We start from the raw sequence: 18,597 nt of genomic DNA, 5'->3' as shown, positions 1-18,597 counted from the left end.
TGGTTGAAAATGTATTTATTTTTCTTCAAATGATTTTTTTTCTTCAAGCAATAAATAAAAACAGACATGTTGACTTTTCTAAAAAACAAAACCAAACAACAAAATCCCCTAAACTATATACATCCTACAGAAATACAAGCATATCAAATGTAGAAATGACGTCACTCTGAAAGATGGGGCTATTTACAGAAGTTACAAGTATTGCATTGCTCTGTCTTGAAGAAGCCTCTTTCTCCTGTGACTCAAAAACTTTAAGGAAGGGCAGGGTCTCCCCCACACACACCGAGGGGAAGAGGGGTATCCTCAAAGAGGTGGCACTACTCTCCATCCTTGAGAGACAAGGCAACTTCCAAGGAAGAACACCAACATCCAGCCACTATACTCAGTTCCCCCAAAGATCAGCTGACTTGAAAGGAGCTTATGTGAGAGTGCCTCTTTCGGGAGGCCCTATGTCCTTGAGTTCCTGACAGAAAATATCTCATCCCTCGGCAGAACTGAGACTGGCCTGGAGCCCACGCTGAATTAGTGACAAACCCCTGGCAAAACAAGCAAGCTCTGGGTTACAAAGCCTTGGCCTCCAAGACTGCCTTGCCACCCAACATGGCCCAAACTTGGTTACACAGGGAGAGCATCACTTGGGGAGCTTTGAAACCTACTGATGCCTGGGTCCCTCCTCTGGACATCCTGGTGCACTTGGGATAGCCTGGGATAGCCTGCAGGCAGGCTTCCTAAGCTCCCCAGGTGAAGCTAATGCGTAGCCAAGGTGAACCACCACCTAAGGGCTTGGTGGCCAATTCCAAACTAACAGCCCCCTTCTCCTCTCATCTGAATCACCATCCTACCTTCCTGTCCATCTTCCCAAGGATTTTACATTTTTTTTTCTCATGGTTCTCCAACATTGGGGAAAACCCTCTTGAATGGGGACATGAGGAAAATGGCCTAAGGACGCCATGACAGGCTGGCAGCTCCCACTCCAGGGGAAGGCTCCACCAATACCCTAAGGTCACACAGATGCCAGCCGGGAGGGAACTGGCAGCAGTCTTCAGTCTCCATAAAAGATCCAGTGAATCTACTGCCTTCGTAGTCAGCAGCACAGTCGATAATGGGTGAAAGTGGCAATGCTTTCTGACCGCTACAGAGATTTCGTATCACAGAAACCACTTCATGGGAGAGATGCCTATTGAAACACATTGGCCATTTGGACTGACCCTGCCATGCCATCTTCCTTAGAGCTATATTCCAAGTCATCAAAAAGAGGCTTCTGATGGGAGAATAGTGACCCCAAATCCCCGTTTCTAATCAAGCCTATTTCTTATTTCATTTCTAAAAGTTTGCGACTCCTGCTGTTATCAAGTACAAAGAAAATGGCTTTATAAATAGTGGTTTGACATTGAGATATAAGACGTGAATTGGAAAGCAGAGAAAAGACCTGGCTGGGCGGGTCCTGGGCTCCAACTGTCTGTGTGGTTGGAATCCAGTCTGGGAAAGCAGGATGCACACAGGTTTTGGCAAATGTACACTCATTCCACAAAAAGCAACTCACCCGAAGCTTCTTTTCCTCCCCCTCAAAGCAGTTCCTCTTTCAGACCTACCTGCCTGTTGGAACCCATATTTTTTCAGTTGTAGAATTCACTTAACCTCATTCATCACAAAACATAAAGCAACTACCAGGAATCAAGGGGAAAGTCGGAATGTCCAGCTTGCCATCTCTAATAGGCCCATTGTCCAGGAACCCCAAGCCCCCGACATCTCATCCCTAATGATTCAGCTAAGCAGCTCCCAGGAGGGAAGGCTTTTCTAAAAACAGGAAGTGGGAACTCTGGCCACACCCAAGACAGGGCTAGACAAAAGTCAGGGCAAATGAGGCCAACACAGGTTCATGTTTATGGAAGGAAATGTAGGGAACCCGGTCCTGCCTGGGAGGCGGGGATGAGAAGGAGCATTCCAACACTGTCCCGACATTGAGGCTTGAAGTTATTTATGGGTGAGCAAGAATGTTCATCATGTAGATCCTCAGAGGGCTTAAAAAACAAACACAAAAACACACACAAAAAAAAAACATGCTCTCATTTCTAGACAAGTTTGCAATTACCTCTAACCTGGCACTCCTAACAGCACTGTTCCACAATACTACAAATTAAATAACACGTGGTGTGTTCCCTCCTCCCTCCCCCAAAGCCCACCCCACCTCCTCTTTCTCCAAAAGCCATTCCTCCATTTGGAAAGGGCCCTGAAAATGCCAATATTCCAAGAAAGGATCTCAAACGGCCTCGGAGCGCCCCTGGTGTCCCTCACAGAAGCCCTGAAGCCAGCTCCCACGCAAATGAGTCTGCCCCACTCCTCACTCACGCCCTCTTGCCGACCTAGATTTCCACAGGACCTGAAATGGGGTGTCCACTCCCCTTTTTATACAAGACAGCCTTTACAATATTCATCTAAACCAGGAATTTTAAGAACACGAGAATTCGTTGGTATACTTTCATTCCAAGCAAACCCCCTAAAATTAAAAACTCCGATTTATGCAAAGGAGAAAAGAGATGGTGCTTCCACTTCCAAAAGGATCCATTGCGGGCCTCTCATTAGCGGGGTTCCCCAGTGGCCTTGCCAAACGATTCACTGTAGGAACATCTGAACTGCACCCAATTTTTTTGGAGCACCTTATATGATATGGCATTTATCACAGAGGATACGCAGATTCTCAGGCAGGGAAAAATGCTTCCACAGCTACACTGGGTTACTGATCACCAGAAGCAGCTGTATTGTTGCATCAGTGGTCCATGCGCCGAAAAACCAACTTCAAAAGTACAGTAACTCTCCGAATCGGTGGACGTGGTATCCGCAGGTTTCTGAGGGTGCAGAATCTACAGATTTCCGCAGAAGGAGGGCAGGTGGGCTAGAATCAATCCTCCACGGATTGGGAAAGGCGACTGTAATGAAAAAGCAATCCCTTCTTTTTTTCCTCCCACCCCCTCACCCTGCCGCTTCTCAGCGGTAACAAATGCACGTTGACCATCACACTAACCTGTACACACCACTGACTTCCTAACAGCTTTGCCGTCCGCCTGCCACTGAGTTCCGCTGATCTGCATCCAGGTAAATCTATTCTAAATTCACTGTCACTGGACTTTTTTACTTACATACACTGAGGAAATTCTTAATAAATACCTTTATTTATTACCAAGTATAATTATTCATCTGTGGTTGGTGACTAAAAAAGGAAAACCATGTCCTAAAAGACTTCCTTAAAAAAAAAAAAAAAAAAAAAAAATCCTGTAATTACGACAAAAGGACCAAGCACACAGAACCAGGCACTTCTGGCAAACTTATCTTCGCCTTGTCCCTTCCCTCCCCTCCCCTCCCCCCTTAATAAAACTGGGTGGGCACATTTGCCAGGATCTGTGGGTTTCATAACTTCAAGCCTTACTGCTTAAAAAAAAATGAGGTAAGAAATTCCTATCTGAAAAGTAAAACTGACACACAAACCAAAACCCAGGTCTTCCCTGCCTGCCGAGGAAGCCGTTATTGCTCTAAGTTGGAGTGTTTTGCCTGTTGGCATTAAATATGTATTCGAGGTCCTTATTGCCAATCTAGCTGGCCCCACGTTTGGCCAAAGAGAGATGGATGGAAGGAGCTTTGTTGTCTACCCCCTGCTGGTCAGTCCTGCCTTGCTGCCCACACAGGGGCTACCCGGGCTGGACAGAGGGCCGGCTCTAGCAGCTGGGGGAGGTGGTGATGGGGCTGTGCAGGTAGGGCAGGCTGCTGGGGGTCGGGTGCACCCCCACGGAGACCGGGAAGCTGAAGACAAATTGCGACGTGGGGGTGGGGGTGGCCTTGCCCCTCTCGCGCAGGGGGCCCGATGGGCTGGCGGCCTCCACCGCGCAGGACGTGGCCAGCACCTGTGATTCGAACTGCAGCAGCTGCCCCATGAAGCTGAAGTTGGGCGAGATGATGCTCCGCCGCTGCTTGACGAACTCAAAGGCCTCCTCCAGCCTCACGCGCTTCTTCATCATCAGGTAGGCCAGGCAGATGGTGGCTGAGCGGGAGATGCCAGCCTGGCAGTGCACCAGCACGCGCCCGCGGCACTCCTTCACCGCATCTGGGGCAGAGAGTGGGGTGCCATTAGGCCCCGGAGTCCCCACCCCTCAGCCAGGACCAGGGTGCGGGGGTCAATTTGTTGGATGCCCACCCCACCTGCTGCCAAAGCACTGAAGGAATAGCCAGCCCAGGCCCAGGCCAGAGAAGAGGAAACCTACGGGGAAGGGCCTCTGGAATTCCACCCCTTCTAGGGCACTTTGCAGACCAAACCAAACAAATGTACTAGCTTAGGTGCTAAAGCCTCCTCAATCCCAGAACACCTTCTTTAAAGGGTTTTCATTTGCAGGAACAAAAACAAAGACCTGACTGTGCCTTTGCCTTCCTCCCCAGGCCCCAAGTCTTTTCCTTGCAGCCCCAGAAGTCCAAAGAAAAGGTTCTTGGCTCCATAAGCTAGCGGCACCTGCTCTTCCTGTAAGTCTGTCTTCCTGTCCCTGACACAACATCCCAGGGCAAGCCTTCCCCCTAGGATGAGGGGAAACAGGCAGCCTCTAGATACAGCCCATCCTGAATCCCTCCTTCCACACACCAGTTATAAGTGGTTCCCTCTCCCCTCCCGCCTCCTTCCCCCCACCCCAAGGCCTTGGAGCCTGCACTCTGGCCAGAGCCAGCCTACCAATGTACTCGATGGCCTCCATGAACCAGGAGCTGATGTCGGCCTTGTGGTTGTCCTCCACGGGGATGCACTTGTACTGATAGTGTCCTTCAAAGTGGTTCGGGCAGTCGGAGGACACGTTCAACAAGGCTGTGATCCCCAGGGCATCCAGCATGTCTCTCCGGGCCGCGTGATAGGCGCTGCCGAGGTAGAGGAAGGGAAGGATCTCCACAGGACCCCCCTGCAGCAAAAAGGGAAAACAAAGCCCCCCCAAACACTAAAAGTGTAAGACAACCGGGCAGAGCCCTGGGGGCGTCTGGGACGGGGACAGTGAAGACAGTCTGAGGTAAGCTTTCCCAGGCCCCAGAGGAGACTGCCTCTGGACAGCCCCCCTAGGTTCCCCCATGTCCTGCCAGGACTGCTGGAGGGAGTGATGGGCCCAGTGGGGCTTCCCTGGCCTTTATACTCTGCTCTGCTGTGGGCCCCAGCCGTGGGTTCTAGCAGCTCACCTCCCCTGTGACAAACAAAGTGCAAGTACAACCCTGGCCTCATCCCACCATTAGTGACATGAAAAGCTTACACCATTACCGCTGAGCTGTTTGCTCTGTGGCTCAGGTACTTATTTGGTTGGACGTGCCTTCAGCTGGCACAACAAAAATAGGTGCCATGTCAGCCTGACAGACAAGACATTTTACCTGGCAAAATGAAGTAATGTTGGCTTAACTAATGACACTTTTCTGAGTCAGAGCAACACAAGTGATCTGATATGGGGAGAAGTTTCTGGACCCCAGAAGTTTCCCTCTGTCTAGAGGTTCCTATCGTGGCTCAGCAGTAATGAAGCCAACTAGCGTCCATGAAGACTTGGCTTCAATCCCTGGCATCACTCAGAGGGATAAGGATCTGGCGTTGCTGTGGCTGTGGTGTAGGCCCTCAGCTGCAACTCTGATTCAATCCCTAGCCTGGGAACTTCCATATGCCATGAGTGCAGCCCTAAAAAGAGAAAAGAGAAAAAAAAAATTCACTCTGTCTCCATCTAAAGCAAAGGGCTGGAAGGGGTGGGCTTGTTGGAAATGTAATTGCATAAACTGGTCTTCTTGGGAGGAGGGTTGGCTGACCATTTATGTACATTTAGCATTTGTGATTAGCTCATATGTGGGGTGGGCAGTCCGACTGCTGCGAACCAGGGCTGAGGTCTCAGCTTCCCACAGAGCAGCCCACACCCTTGTCTGCACATAACTCGAGAGGCCAGATCAGGTACTTTTGTCTTTATCCTCCTTTGTGTGTGTGGGGGGGGAGGCTTCTTACGGAGTTACCAGGCCAGGGATCAAATATGAGCTGCGGTTGTGACCTACACTGCAGCTGTGGCAATGCTGGATCCTTTAACCCACTGTGCCCTGCAAGGGATCAGAACCTGTATCCTGGTGCTGCAGAGATGCCAAAGACCCCATTGAGCTATAGCAGGAACTCCTTTATACTTTTTTTTTCTTTTGTCTTTTTTTTGTCCGGCATATGGAGGTTCCCAGGTTAGGGGTCTAATTGGAGCTGTAGCTGCTGGCCTACGCCACAGCCACAGCAATGCGGGATCTGAGCCGCATCTGCGATCCACACCACAGCTCATGGCAATGCCGGATCCTTAACCCACTGAGCAAGGCCAAGAATCAAACCCGAAACCTCATGATTCCTAGTCAGATTGGTTAACCATTGAGCCACGATGGGAACTCCTATACTCTTTATTAAGTGAGGGTAATGAGAGAGGGGAGGGGAAAAGAATGGGCTCCACCTAACATCACACCCCAATACTCAGTGCTCAGCACATTCTCCCCAAATTGAGGCACTGTGTCCGAAGCCTTTGACAAGCAGAACTCTGAACAGAAGGTCCACACCTGGTCATGCAGCGGGGTTGCACAGGAGCTGCAGCCCAGGTCCAAGGACTCCCCCGCGCTGGGGGGCACAGCAGGTGGGATGGCTGCCAGGGCCTTGGTTTTGGAACAGAATTCCGGATACTCAGAGGAAAACCTCTCATAGCCACCTGTAAAGGAGAAAGATGCTCAGGTTAATGGGGTCACTGAGCCAATGGGAAACCAGGAACAGCTCAATCCTGCCTCAATCGAGGGGAGCAGTTGGGTAGCTGGGGCTGGTTACACCTGCATTTGCCACTGGGTGGCGCTGTGGACCCAGAGTTAATGGCTTACAGAGCCTTCCAGAGATGTAGAGACTACAATGGGCTAAGACTGCATTGTGAAGGCTAGAAGGAAAGCTTTGGGGACAAGACTTTGGATCAGGATGCAGATACACAAAGGAGGAGGTGCTAGGGGATGCAGAAGGGACAAAGCGTGGAAGAGAGAAGAGCCACTCGGGGATTTCCATGTGCACTAGGGCAGCCTGCAGCTGGGCCCTAGGACCTACAAAGATGTCCGTTATCCCGAACTCCAGCCATCCCTTTTGAGAGGTTCTCCAACGTGGGAGAGAACTAAAAAACTATTACCCTGACACCAGCCCTTCTGGATCCCAGCAGCCAAACAAATGCCAATTGCATGGCCTCAAGAACAGCTGTTCCATCAACAAGGGGACAAAACAAGAGGAAACGGGCTTAAATCTAAATAAATCCCTCTTGCTACATACAGGTTTGGGGCAAAGGAGGATTTCCTGACCTGAGAGTGGCTAAGCCCTGGAATGGTTCTCTGTGGGATCATCTTCCGGGCAAGGGAGGTCTTTTAAATACAAAGAGATAAATGGCCAGCCTCTCTGGAACAGTGCTAGTGCCACGCAGCAGAGGGCCGGCTGTGCGGAGCTGGGCAGAGGACACCAGGAAGAGAGACATTCAGCCTGCAGCTCTGATTTTCTTGTGATCTCTGGCGCTTTAGATCTGCAGGAAACTTATCATCTATTGTTAACGTTTGGCCCTGCTTGTATTTTTATTCTTCAGGTTCTGTAGCACCAAAAATGGATTATAAATGAACTCAGTAGGGTCTGCAAGCTGTGGCACAGCCACCCTAACGGATCCAATCAACTTGACGATCATGTAGGTAGCTGGCCTCGTTAAATCTTTATGACTAAGTGATAGGGTGGGTGCCACTGTGCCCATCATTGTTTATAGCCATTTTCCAACATATCAACACGTGATGGTTAGTCAGTTACTTGCCCTGAATCCGAACCCTAGAAACTGCCCCTTGGGAGAGGAAGGAAAATGATGGTTCGCCACATCATAAGGCTTAGAGAAACAGGGCAGGCATTTTTTCCTCTCTGGCCAGAGGCTTCCTACTTCCCCCGACTCCCTCCCTCAGGATATATAAATGGATATTTCTCTGGTCACAGGCCCTCGCTCCTGCTGAGTCATAATGACCAGCCTCCCTGGAGGGAAAACCTGCTAGAAGGGCCTACAGTACCGCCTGCTTCAGACGTGTGGTGCCGCTGGCCTCGGGACATCTCATCACAGGAGCAGCCAGCCTGCCCTCCCACTATTACCCCAGCTGTCCCCTTTCCTGTAAGGCTGCAAACACTGCTGCCCCCAATGCAGTGGATGGTGGAAAAAGAGCCAGCAGGTGCCCACAGCTGAAGTCCCCATGTCGGGCCCCTGGGGTGGGAGACTTCAGGAGATGCAGCCCTTTGAAGAAAGTGCAAGGAGAAGTGGGTCAATCAACAAATCTATGTTGATGATCAATATGAAAAGCCATCACTTTGTGACCCTATAGACTTCTGGGGGATTTGAATTTTTTTTTTTTTTTTTTGCTATTTTTTGGGCCGCTCCCGCAGCATATGGAGGTTCCCAGGCTAGGGGTCAAATAGGAGCTGTAGCCACCGGCCTACGCCAGAGCCACAGCAACGCGGGATCCGAGCCGCGTCTGCAACCTACACCACAGTTCATGGCAACGCTGGATCCTTAACCCACTGAGCAAGGGCAGGGATCGAACCCGCAACCTCATGGTTCCTAGTCGGATTCGTTAACCACTGCGCCACGATGGGAACTCCTGAAATATTTTTTTAGTAAAATGATCCATGAGTTTATGACATAATTTGAGCTATACAAATACATTTTTTTCAAAGGGATGTAGGCCTGAGTGGTGCTCTCCAAGAGCTCATCCCTGGGGCCAGGCCAGGTTCCAAGGGCCCAGAGAAAGAGTAGCCCCACGGGCAGCAGAAGCCAAGTAGCGTCAGTGTGGTCGAGAGAACATTGTTCCCATTGCTGAGAAGGTACAGGGCAAGGCACCAGGCCTTTGCAGTCAGACTCCCAGGACTGGGTTGAATGCCAGCCCCATGACTCATCAGCTGTGCAGCCTGGAGCCCTCACTGCACCTCTCTGAGCCTCTTGGTCATCTGTAAAATGTGACAAAACATCCAGACCTGGAGTCTCCAGCCTGCTTTCTGCCTTGGGGAGAAGCACCATGCTTTCCTTTTTTGGTACCTATGCAGGACTCCAGCTTTACTGGCAGCTTCTCAGACTCTATAGACATTTTCTCCTCCTGGGCTTTTCTTGCTTTTTCCAGGAGGAGACTTGAGAGCCGGTGGTTAGACAGCAGAACAACAGATAGCAGGCACTTCCTGAGCCCCGGTGTCCCCTGCCCAGTCAGAGCAGGTGGTCATCCATCAATCCGGGGATGCAGCAGAACCCAGAGGGGTCCTAAACCTGCAGCTGACCCTGGGGGAGGGGGTGGGGCAGGGGCCAGAGCAGACCAGAGGGGCACTATCTGCCATCTCCCCCAGGACAGAGAGGCAGCAGTAGTCAGGAAAAAAACACCCTTACAGAAAAACGATCACTGAAAAGTTAAGTCCCCTCCGGGGGATCTTCAAAGAACCATCAGAAAGGATCTACGTGAAGAAGCAGATTTGTTCAAGGCACAGGTCATATCCCACATGGGTGGCAGCAATGGAAAGGGTTTTCCCTCCTGAGCTGTTGCTGGCTTTGGGAAGGGGTTGGTGTCTGTGGCTGGTAGTCACAAGGAGCGTCACCAAAGCACCTCGCTGGGGCCAAAATCTTGGAGAGGCAGCAAATGCACACTGGGCCCAGAGCTGCTCTTCCTGTAAGTCTGTATTCCTATCTCAAGGTGGTCCAGGTCTGAGAGCGCAGGTTGGGAAAGGTGCAGGCCACAACCCCGGAAGCCATTTCTGGGTGTCCCATCCATCCATGTTATTAAAAACGATAGATCCTCTTAAAAGGAAATGCTCATGAAGTGTCAGCATCTCCCCACACAGGGTCCAACCAGCAGCCCTTGAGGAAGGCAGGACTAACCCCAACTTTACAGAAGAGGAGACTGAGGTGCAGGGTGGCCCCCAGGTAAGGGCAGTGCCAGCATTCAGCTCACTGGCTGAAAGCCACTTCTAACCTGGCCCACACTGCCACTTGCCCATCTCTGCCTTCCTGCTGGTCCTTCTCTAGGGGGCTCGCCTGCTGCTTTCATCGTGTGAAGAAAAATTTTTATGCAGAAACAGAGAGGACGTGAACAGGGCACTGCTGACATTTCATGGAGCTCTGCTTCTTTGAAATGCTTAACTACATAAAGGTAGTCACGGAGGAGTCGTGACAGCATTTTTTTTTTAATTTAATGAAATGAAACAGAACAGAAACTACTCAAATGCATTGAGGGTATAATTTCATAGCACTCTGGTTTCAGAGTGACGGTCCCCATCATAGGGACTTCACTTGCTGGCTCTTCTCCCCTGTCCACTGCACTGGTGGCCGAAGTCTTTGCTGCCTACCTTCCAGCCCAAGAGCATCCCTAACCCAGTACAGGGCTGCAGACACCTGGCCAGGTGAGGAACTATTGGAGGGCAACCCTCATGCCTTCCATCTCTTGTATTTCAATAGCTCAAAGAATGTAATAAACGTACAGATCACTTTACTCTAAAAAATGTCAAATCCTTTAGAACTAAGTAGAGTAGCCCTATACTGGGTCATGACAGAAATGAAACTGAATTTCCTACGGTGGGTGGGAATGCCAAAGATGGCTCCCCATCCTCTCTACTGGGTGGCTCGCTCCCCCTCCCTCATCTGTGTAGGTGCCACAGCCACAGCCCTTCCCCTAAAAGCTAATCTGAGATCTCCAAGGTTTATCCACAATGAGTGGGAGGGAAAGCTTACAGCCACTGCAGACACGGCAGTGGGTGGGGGTCTGCCCTGTGGCCCCTGCAGATGCGCAGGGTGGACAGGACAGACAGATGTGGAGGAGTCCCAGGGCTTACTGTAAGCCTGAGCAGGTACATTCCCTCCTAAGCCCTGGTTTCCACCTTCAAAATGGAAGGATTCCAGACCGTATCATCTCCAGGTTATGATATTCTGTGATCCTGATTGCCCACGATCTACTTATTTGCAAACCACACACTGACAGCAGGTGCCTTAAGACCTGATTTCTGTCTTCTGAATACACTTTCCCAACACATATGCTGGTGAATTCCCACCTGGTTTTTCCCTACATTGCACTGAATGTAATTCCGGAACAGGTTGACTAATTTTGCCCTGTTTTTTCCCGTGTTCTTTTTTAATGATATACCTTTTGGTCTTAAAGCTCTCATTTTCTCATCTTAATTTTAACACCTGAAAGTGGGGGGGAGGGGAATGGGGGGAAAAGTCTATAATTTCCCAGCCGACTTCCTTGAGAAATAATTCCATCTACAGTTCAATGCTGTGCTCTTTTTTTTCCCCCTCATACACACAGCAAGGCAATTTTCAAAGTTTATGGAAAATGAGGACCCGCCGCCCTCCTGCCCAGGCAGAGGAGGGAAAGAACACGTGAAAAAGCTTTTTTGAAAGCCCAGGCTGGTGTCGTGCTGGTCCTCTGACCATAATAGGACTCCTACGGGGTCTGGGATAGGAAAACCATCGCTTGGGCTCTCCGCCATGGATCTTAATGTGGCTGTCGCTTTCTCCCCATTACCCTCTCCACACTCAGAATACACCTGTCCACAGACAGGGCTCATGGCCTTGCTCTCTTGGGACGTCTTATCAACAGGAGGCCCAGTAAGGAAGTCTGGGGCGATGTGACGTTCCTTTGGCTTTGAGAATGTCCCTCGATGTGGCTACTACCTGGAAAGCGCTGAGTAAATTGGAAAATTCACCTGACTGGGCTTCTCACCTTGGGGTTCCATGCAAAGGCCCACTTCCTGAGCCAGCTGGCTGACACCTAATGCCACACCCCGGCCAGACCTTGTTTGCAGGCCTCCCCGGTCCTCCTGTGCCATCTGCTCTGTTCAGCAAGCTGGTTTCCTTTGAGTAGCAACTTTTCGTCCTGTCAGACTTCCTCCCTGTTAGACAGGAACTGCCTCCCAGTGAGGAAACCAGCTATCTGGTTTCAGATGTTGAATTTTTTCAAGGAATTCCTTGGTTCCTTAAAAAGGCCACCCGTTCTTTCTCCCTCAGTTCTCAGTACAGCCCACCTGGATGGGGACAGCCCACCTTTCCTATAAGCATCCAGGACAGGATGGGTCCAAGGGAGCTGTGATGGACTTAAAAATGACCAGGTTGTCCCTCTCAATTTACACCTGCATCCTGTCTTTAGTTGCCTTTGTTGCTTGGAAGCATCCAGTCAAATGATGCAAAGAGTGATGAGTTTGCTTCATTCCTTCTAAGTCTTTAGGGGGGTTAGAAATTATCTTTAAGATGTACTTTCTTTTTTTTTTTTGTAATTCTAACAGTTCTCAGCTATCATGGACACTGAATCCTATTTTCAGGGAAAAAAGCCAGTCCTTTTCCCTTTGGAAGAAAGAGGGGTTCAGACTTGGGCTATGTTGTTTGGTACCTCTGATGGCCTGGAAATGAGAGTGGGTGGGGCAAACGGACATAGAAAATGCAGAAGACAGTTACTGGAGTTATTAGGCGGCTACTTGACCCCAGGCCCCACCCAGAGTATTCATTATGGGCCTAAGTGGCTGTTTTCTACAGAGAGTATACTGTCAGGGTCTGTATGATCGGGCCAGTGGACTCTCAGTATGTAGGTCCCAACCCAGAGGGAGAAGCTGTAAAAGCTAGCTGATCTTCCCAATATCTCAAAATAGCTCCAGGATGGCTTTTAAATCAGGTCTTGAATAAGAACTGACACAGGTCATGAGCTGAGATAGATTTTAGACAGAAGGAAAAGTAAGGCCATGTTTTCATACCCAAAATTTCTGCATAACTGATTGATTTGTTATTTAAGGGATGTAGGAGGTAAAGAATACCTTCTCTTTTCTTTTTAATGATTTTTTTTTCCATTATAGTGGTTTTACAGTGTTCTGTCAATTTTCTACTGTACAACAAGGTGACCCAGTTATACATACATGCATATGTTTTTTTCTCACATTATCATGCTCCATCCTAAGTGACTAGATATAGTTCCCAGTGCCATAGAGCAGGATCTCATTGTGAGAATGACTTCTATTAAAGGCAGGAAAATATACTCTTTTTGTCTCTCTCTACTGACCCAGGCAGGTGGGGGGAGGGGGCATCTAGAACCCTAATCCTAGGATCTAGGAAGGAGAGAGAAAGGGATTTCAATGGGTATATGTACTATAATAAAATATGAAAAGCTGAAATTTCTAAACTGTTCCCAAAAATGCCTTACAAGATTTTAAACAAAATGAGTTAAAAACAAAACAAAAACCCTCAACGGGAATCTTTTATTAGCCAAAAGACCAGAAAGTATAGTGATTTGGGTTACTGCTTTTGGCAAAACTTGAGTATTGTTAGAAAAAGTAAAGGCCAGAGAGCATTTCATTGATATTTAGTGAAGTTTACTCTCAACTATGAATTCTTGCCTGTGGTATCAGTTATTAACTACCTGTAATGAGTAACCAACTAATGCAATTAATTGCTAGAATGAGATAGCCTGAGGCCAAGAAGGAAAAAAGAACTTTGGAAAATTTACCCAGCTATTTTTACTGTCCCCTGAGGATGGGGACACCAACAATCAGTCTTCCACTGGCTTAATGTCTTGCCACTTTTACTCCACACCCACCACCGCACACGAAATGAGACATGAAGAAAGGCCCATTAGCTGCAGAATAAAACGAACAACTCCGGTGGGAAAAAATTACCCCAATCACCCACCCCCTGATCAATTCAGGCACTTAGTAAAGATCATCTAAGGGGCATGTCTTTCCCAGTTTCCCTTTAGTTTCTCATCCCCAGAGCCCCCTGACAAGAACCCACATTTCTTGCATTCCCCTGGCTTCTCTAAGGAAAGGGGTACACGTCATCCCCCCTCCAGCCCACCCCCCCACCCCCCTGCAACACACATAGCTGCAGGCAGACACTGCCCATTTCTTTCTGCCCTCGCCAGGGATGCCTTTTCTGTAGAAGCAAAAGCGAAGAGGAACTGTATTAAGACCATCTCTGCTTAGCCCCATAACTGAAAATAAGCTAAGTTGAACAGAATACGACCCAGTTAACCTCAGGGATGTTCCACCACCACAGCAGAACTAGCTGGAAGGCCACCCCCCCGCACCCCGCGCGCGCGCGCGCCGCCCCACCTCTGTGAATTTTAGGCGGCTGCTTACAAACGGAGGCTCCCTTTGCTTAGAAAGATCAAGCTGAATCTCTCCTGGCTATTCCTGAGGGGCTTGTTCTTGAAGAGAGAAAGGTTCGACCCGTAGCCCAGGCCTGGACCCTCTCCCTCTCAAGAAGACGTGGACTTTGAAAGGCAGAGAACCATCCTCACTTCCCGCATCAGGTCAGACAACAGGAGGCAGTGCAGGCCTCGGAAGGAAGCAGCCCTTAAAACACTGCCTTCCGTTGGCCGGGCACCTCGCCAGCAGCCAGGGGACTGTCGTTTTACCAAGAGGCTACCGGTCCTACCCGGTCGTCACATTTGCAACTGCCTCGCGCCGGACGGCGCGTACGCCGGGAGGCCCCGAAACCCTTCTGGCTGCCGGCTCTCCTCCGGCGGGGTTCGGGGCAACCAGGGAGGTGCTGCAATCCCGAGGAGGAATCCTTAAAATTCTGCCTCCCTCCCCGGGAGAGTGGCCTGAGTGTCTGCGCGCCCGGAAACCCTAGGGCTGTCCTCTCCGGATTTCTTCCAGGAAGAAAAACAAAACAAAACGACCGGACTCCACGTGCGTCTGCCCTACCTCGGGAAGGGTTCGGGGTTCATGGACTACAAAGGCAGGCGCGCGATTGGGCTCCAAATCAGGAGCGATCGAGGGCAACGTGGCACGGGAACACCCTGGCCCCTCCCCTGCCATTCGGAGGGACTTTTGTCCCAGAGAAATTTATCTCCGCCTCCTCACGGGCGCCAGCACCAGCCAAGGGAGGGCAGGTGGCATGTTCGACCCGGCACTCTACCCTGTCCGGGGCTGCAGGGCTCCAGGTACAGCTCAGCACCGGGGAGGAGGGGCCCCCATGCCCCAGAGCTCTGCTCGCCCAGCTTTGCGGCCGGTCCTTCCGGTGCACGGCCCTTCCTGGCACTTTCTCTTAAAGCGCTTGGAGAAGGGAAGAGGGTTGGGCTCAAACGGAGGTGCCAAAGGCCGCCCTCGCAGAGAAAGAAAAATCAGCAAAATCGCCTTAATAGTTCAACCAAAGGTCAACAGCAGCATTTCCCCAGCAGCTGACAGGTCAAATGGCCAGGAAACAACTGCCGAGAACAAAGCCCCCCGCTGTTCACGGGGGCAAGCCCAGCGGGTCGGCACTGAGCCGCGTTGTTGTGCTTTTTGGAAGGGGCGGTGGGGAGAGGTTTCCGCCGCACCTCCCGCCCCATCTCCCTTCCTCTCGGGCGTGCGGGTCCGGAGAGGAAAGGACAGCAGGGAGGGGGCCAGGGGCACCAGCAGGGAAAGGGGCGGCTCTTTGATGGCCGGGGTCCGAAACGCCTCTAGGCTTCAGAGTAGAAGACCCTCCGAGGGCGAAGGAATGCGCGGAATGCGGCGCGGGAGGAAGGGGCGCAGCTTGGCCAGGGGCGCCCTTACCCCACATGCCCTGCCTGCTCCCCGACGCCCGACACCTTCTGGCAGGTGCGGCCGGCGCCCCGGCCCTCCAGTTATTTGGGTAGCCCTCGGCCCTTTCGGGTTTCCGACTGGCTGGTTTGACGAGACCTCCCCTCTCCAAGGGTTTCGCACTTAAGCACGCGCCGCCGTCTGAGAGTCGGGTCTGAACAAAAGGTCGTACTTTGCTACCTCAATTTAAGAGGCCGGATCCCACCAAGCGTCCGCTCTATGCTCGGACCTCCCGCCTTCCGCTCCCAGAGCCTGCTCTACCCCGAAGCTGGAGAGGTTGGCCACCTTCCAGGTGGAGCTCGGAGTGGGGCAACAGAAGAGTAGATACAGATCGCTCTACACCATGCCCATAACCCCAGCCTTGTTACTGCACTTATTAAGGGCTGGTTTCCAGCAGGACCCGCAGGGCCGATTCCACTCCGGTGTTCACCCTCCTTCACCGCTTTCCCCACCTCTTGGGATCTCGGGTTGGACTCAGCGCAGGGCCCCGGCACTCCAAGTCAACAGGCCTAATCTGTCCTCCATCCCCGCACGGTGGCACTTGGGAGCACTTCCCTGGATTCGAAGGTGGGCAACGCAGCTGGATAGCCTCACTCGCAAGGCCAGACCGTTAGTCGAAGTAAACAAACTCAGAAACGCCCGAAAGGGTTCGGAATTGCAGGTGACGGAGGCATTGCGCCCCATCGCCTCGGAGGACTTCAGGAACTCGCGCTGGCACACAAACGCACAGAATCCTTGCACACTCGTGCAGACACCAATACGCACAAAGGAGTGCGCGGGGATCCCATCCCGCAGCTGCGACTCCCTCTGGGCACTTCTGCCCACTAAGGCGCAGGAGGCCGAGTCCAGCCGCACGGACTGTTCAGCCGCACTGACCCTCCAGCTCGCGCCCAGCGCCCGCGTTTACCTTTGAGCAGGCAGATATCGGTGCGCTCTGCGTTGCGGCGCAGCGCCTGAACCACCAGAGACACCGTGCTGTCTTCGCGGAGGCTCTCGGCGCGCGGGCTGCGCTCGTCGTAGACGATGACCGCGGAGTAGAGGCCGGAGCGCAGGCGGGCGCGGACCTCCTCCTCCGCGGGCAGGATCTGCTCCAGGCTTACCGAGCCCTTGGCCCGCCGCCGCACGATGGTGTTGCAGCGCACGTTGACCGAGCCTCGGATGTAACCAGCGCTGTGCGCTAAGAATGGTCTGCAGTCCAGCAGCAGGCACTTGCTGCCGCTCAGCAGCCCCAGAGCGCCGTGGCTGCCGCTGCCGGCTGCGCCACCGCCGTTCTCATCCCGGTTCATCAGCCTTTTGAGCACGCTGCAGTCCATCTCCCGCAGCTCCTCTACGGTCACCATAGTCGCCGGCAATCTCGGCTGCTGAGCACAAGAGGAGGCGAAGGACGCCTGGGCCAGCTGGGCTGCAGGAAGGGGCAGGCTGGGGCTAAGGGAAGGCGCGAGCAGAAGTGGCTTCAAACTTGGCCCCCTGAGGCTCCCACGGGCGAACCTCTTCTCCCCGGTCCCCTTCCTCCTGCAGCCTCGCGGTTACATAGCAGTCCGAGCGGCCTCGGGCGCCAGGCAGCACGGTGCCCAGGGAAAGGTAGCGATGGAGGGGAGTGTGTTTACGAGAGAGGGCCAAGGGCTCTCTTCTGTAGTCTCCTCTATTGTATTTTGCCTGCTGTGCTGCTCCTGCCGCCTGCCGTTCTGCTCGCCGTTCCCCCACAGCAGCCGGAGCTCAGCGTTCTGCCCCAGCCAGAGTTTCCTCTCCTCGGCTTATAGATTTATTAAGGCTCCTCTGCTCTCCCCCGGGAGGGGGCAGATTCATTACTACCTCGGGAGGCCCCGCCTCTTTCCATTCTGGGCCCAGAGCCCTACCCCGCCCCTAGCCCTAGCTGCCCGCCCCCTCCGAGTTCCCCCCTTCCCGGCTGGCCCCTCCCTCTCTGCCCGCCCCAGCGCGTGAATGGAGTGTCGGCAGCTTGCGCCCAGTCACGGGGAAGAGACGTCACAAAGAGCGGAGTAAACAGGGAGCGCTGAGCTCGCCGCCAGGCCCATTCATAAAACCTAGACCTAGAGGAAGAGGGAGGAGGCCTCCGACCCGCTAGCGAGCTGCAGAGCTTGGACTTTGTGAATGGAGCGCCGCGGCGCCTTTCCCCGGCCTCCGCAGCGCGCGTACAGCCTGACCCGAGTCGCGGTACGGCCACCCCACCCCGCTGCGGCGGTAGCGGCTATCGGCAGAAAGAAATCGCCAGCCCAGAAGCCCGCCTAGCGGAGGCTTGGGCTCGGTCTTGAGGTTTCATCCCTCTTTACCTCCGTGCTGCCCCCCCAAGCAGCCTCGCAGGTGTCCCCCACCTACCCAAGTGGACAGGAGAACGCTGCACCAACGTCCAGCCGGCCCGGCCTGCCTCTCCTCGCCCCATGTTTACGAAGTGCGTTCGACCGGCCAGACGTTTTTTCAATTGTGATTCCTCAGACTTTAGCTTCTGCCTCAGCCTGATCGATTTTCATCTTAAGCCATTAAATCAGCTTTACAGCTTCCCGAGAAACGTGGGCAACCCCAAACTCAGAAGATGAAAGAGAAAGCCTTCCCGGCCCGAAGGCCAGTAATAGAAGTGAGGTGTTGAGTTTGTTGCTTTACGATCCGGAGGGAGGCATTAATTGAATCCGGAATGTTGTTCCCAAGGAGGAAGGCGGGAGTGCCACTCCCTTCCACGCTTCCTAAAGAGGTTTATTTAACCCTGTGGGGGTGGGGGTGGAGGGAGATGTTTTTGGCTTTTGGAAAAATCCTCACCCCACCTTGTACACGTGTGATTGTCTTCTCAGGAAATGACACTTAGGGTCCACATCTGGTGCGAAGACCCAGAGAAAATGACACGTAAAGAATTTAACACGCTCCAGGGCCGAGTCAGTTTTTTTTTCTTCTTTTTTTCTTTTGCATCCTTCTTTCCAGGTCATGTCGCATTTTTCTCGCTCCCCCGCTTTTACTTATGCATTTAATTTCCCGGAGGCCGCTTTTGGCAGAGGGGTGTTTGGTCGCCG

General features: G+C 52.2%; 1 protein-coding gene across 2 annotated transcripts; it reads right to left on the bottom strand.

The window, feature by feature from the left end:
* On the bottom strand, positions 1 to 18,214 carry DUSP4 (dual specificity phosphatase 4). Of its 2 annotated transcripts, none has more exons than XM_085000209.1 (4): positions 17,915 to 18,214; positions 6,571 to 6,716; positions 4,709 to 4,928; positions 1 to 4,096 (listed from the first exon to the last, which is right to left on the bottom strand). In XM_085000209.1, exons 1-4 carry the CDS (start codon positions 17,976 to 17,978, stop codon positions 3,711 to 3,713), a joined length of 816 nt encoding a protein of 271 aa, XP_084856335.1. In that variant the 5' UTR covers positions 17,979 to 18,214; the 3' UTR covers positions 1 to 3,710. The 2 variants fall into 2 exon arrangements, with proteins under 2 accessions (XP_084856335.1, XP_003133440.1); XM_003133392.5 differs by lacking the exon at positions 17,915 to 18,214 and adding an exon at positions 16,488 to 17,358.
* Between the last annotated feature and the right edge of the window lie 383 nt (positions 18,215 to 18,597).

The sequence above is a fragment of the Sus scrofa genome, chromosome 15 (genome assembly GCF_054392235.1).
Source record: "Sus scrofa isolate SSC_HxYL_T2T_F1_AM1 chromosome 15, Sscrofa_HxYL_maternal_Yorkshire_Landrace_v2.0, whole genome shotgun sequence".
Taxonomy (NCBI): domain Eukaryota; kingdom Metazoa; phylum Chordata; class Mammalia; order Artiodactyla; family Suidae; genus Sus; species Sus scrofa.
Note: the sequence above shows the minus strand (reverse complement) of the source record. Positions and strands in the feature narration are given on the sequence as shown.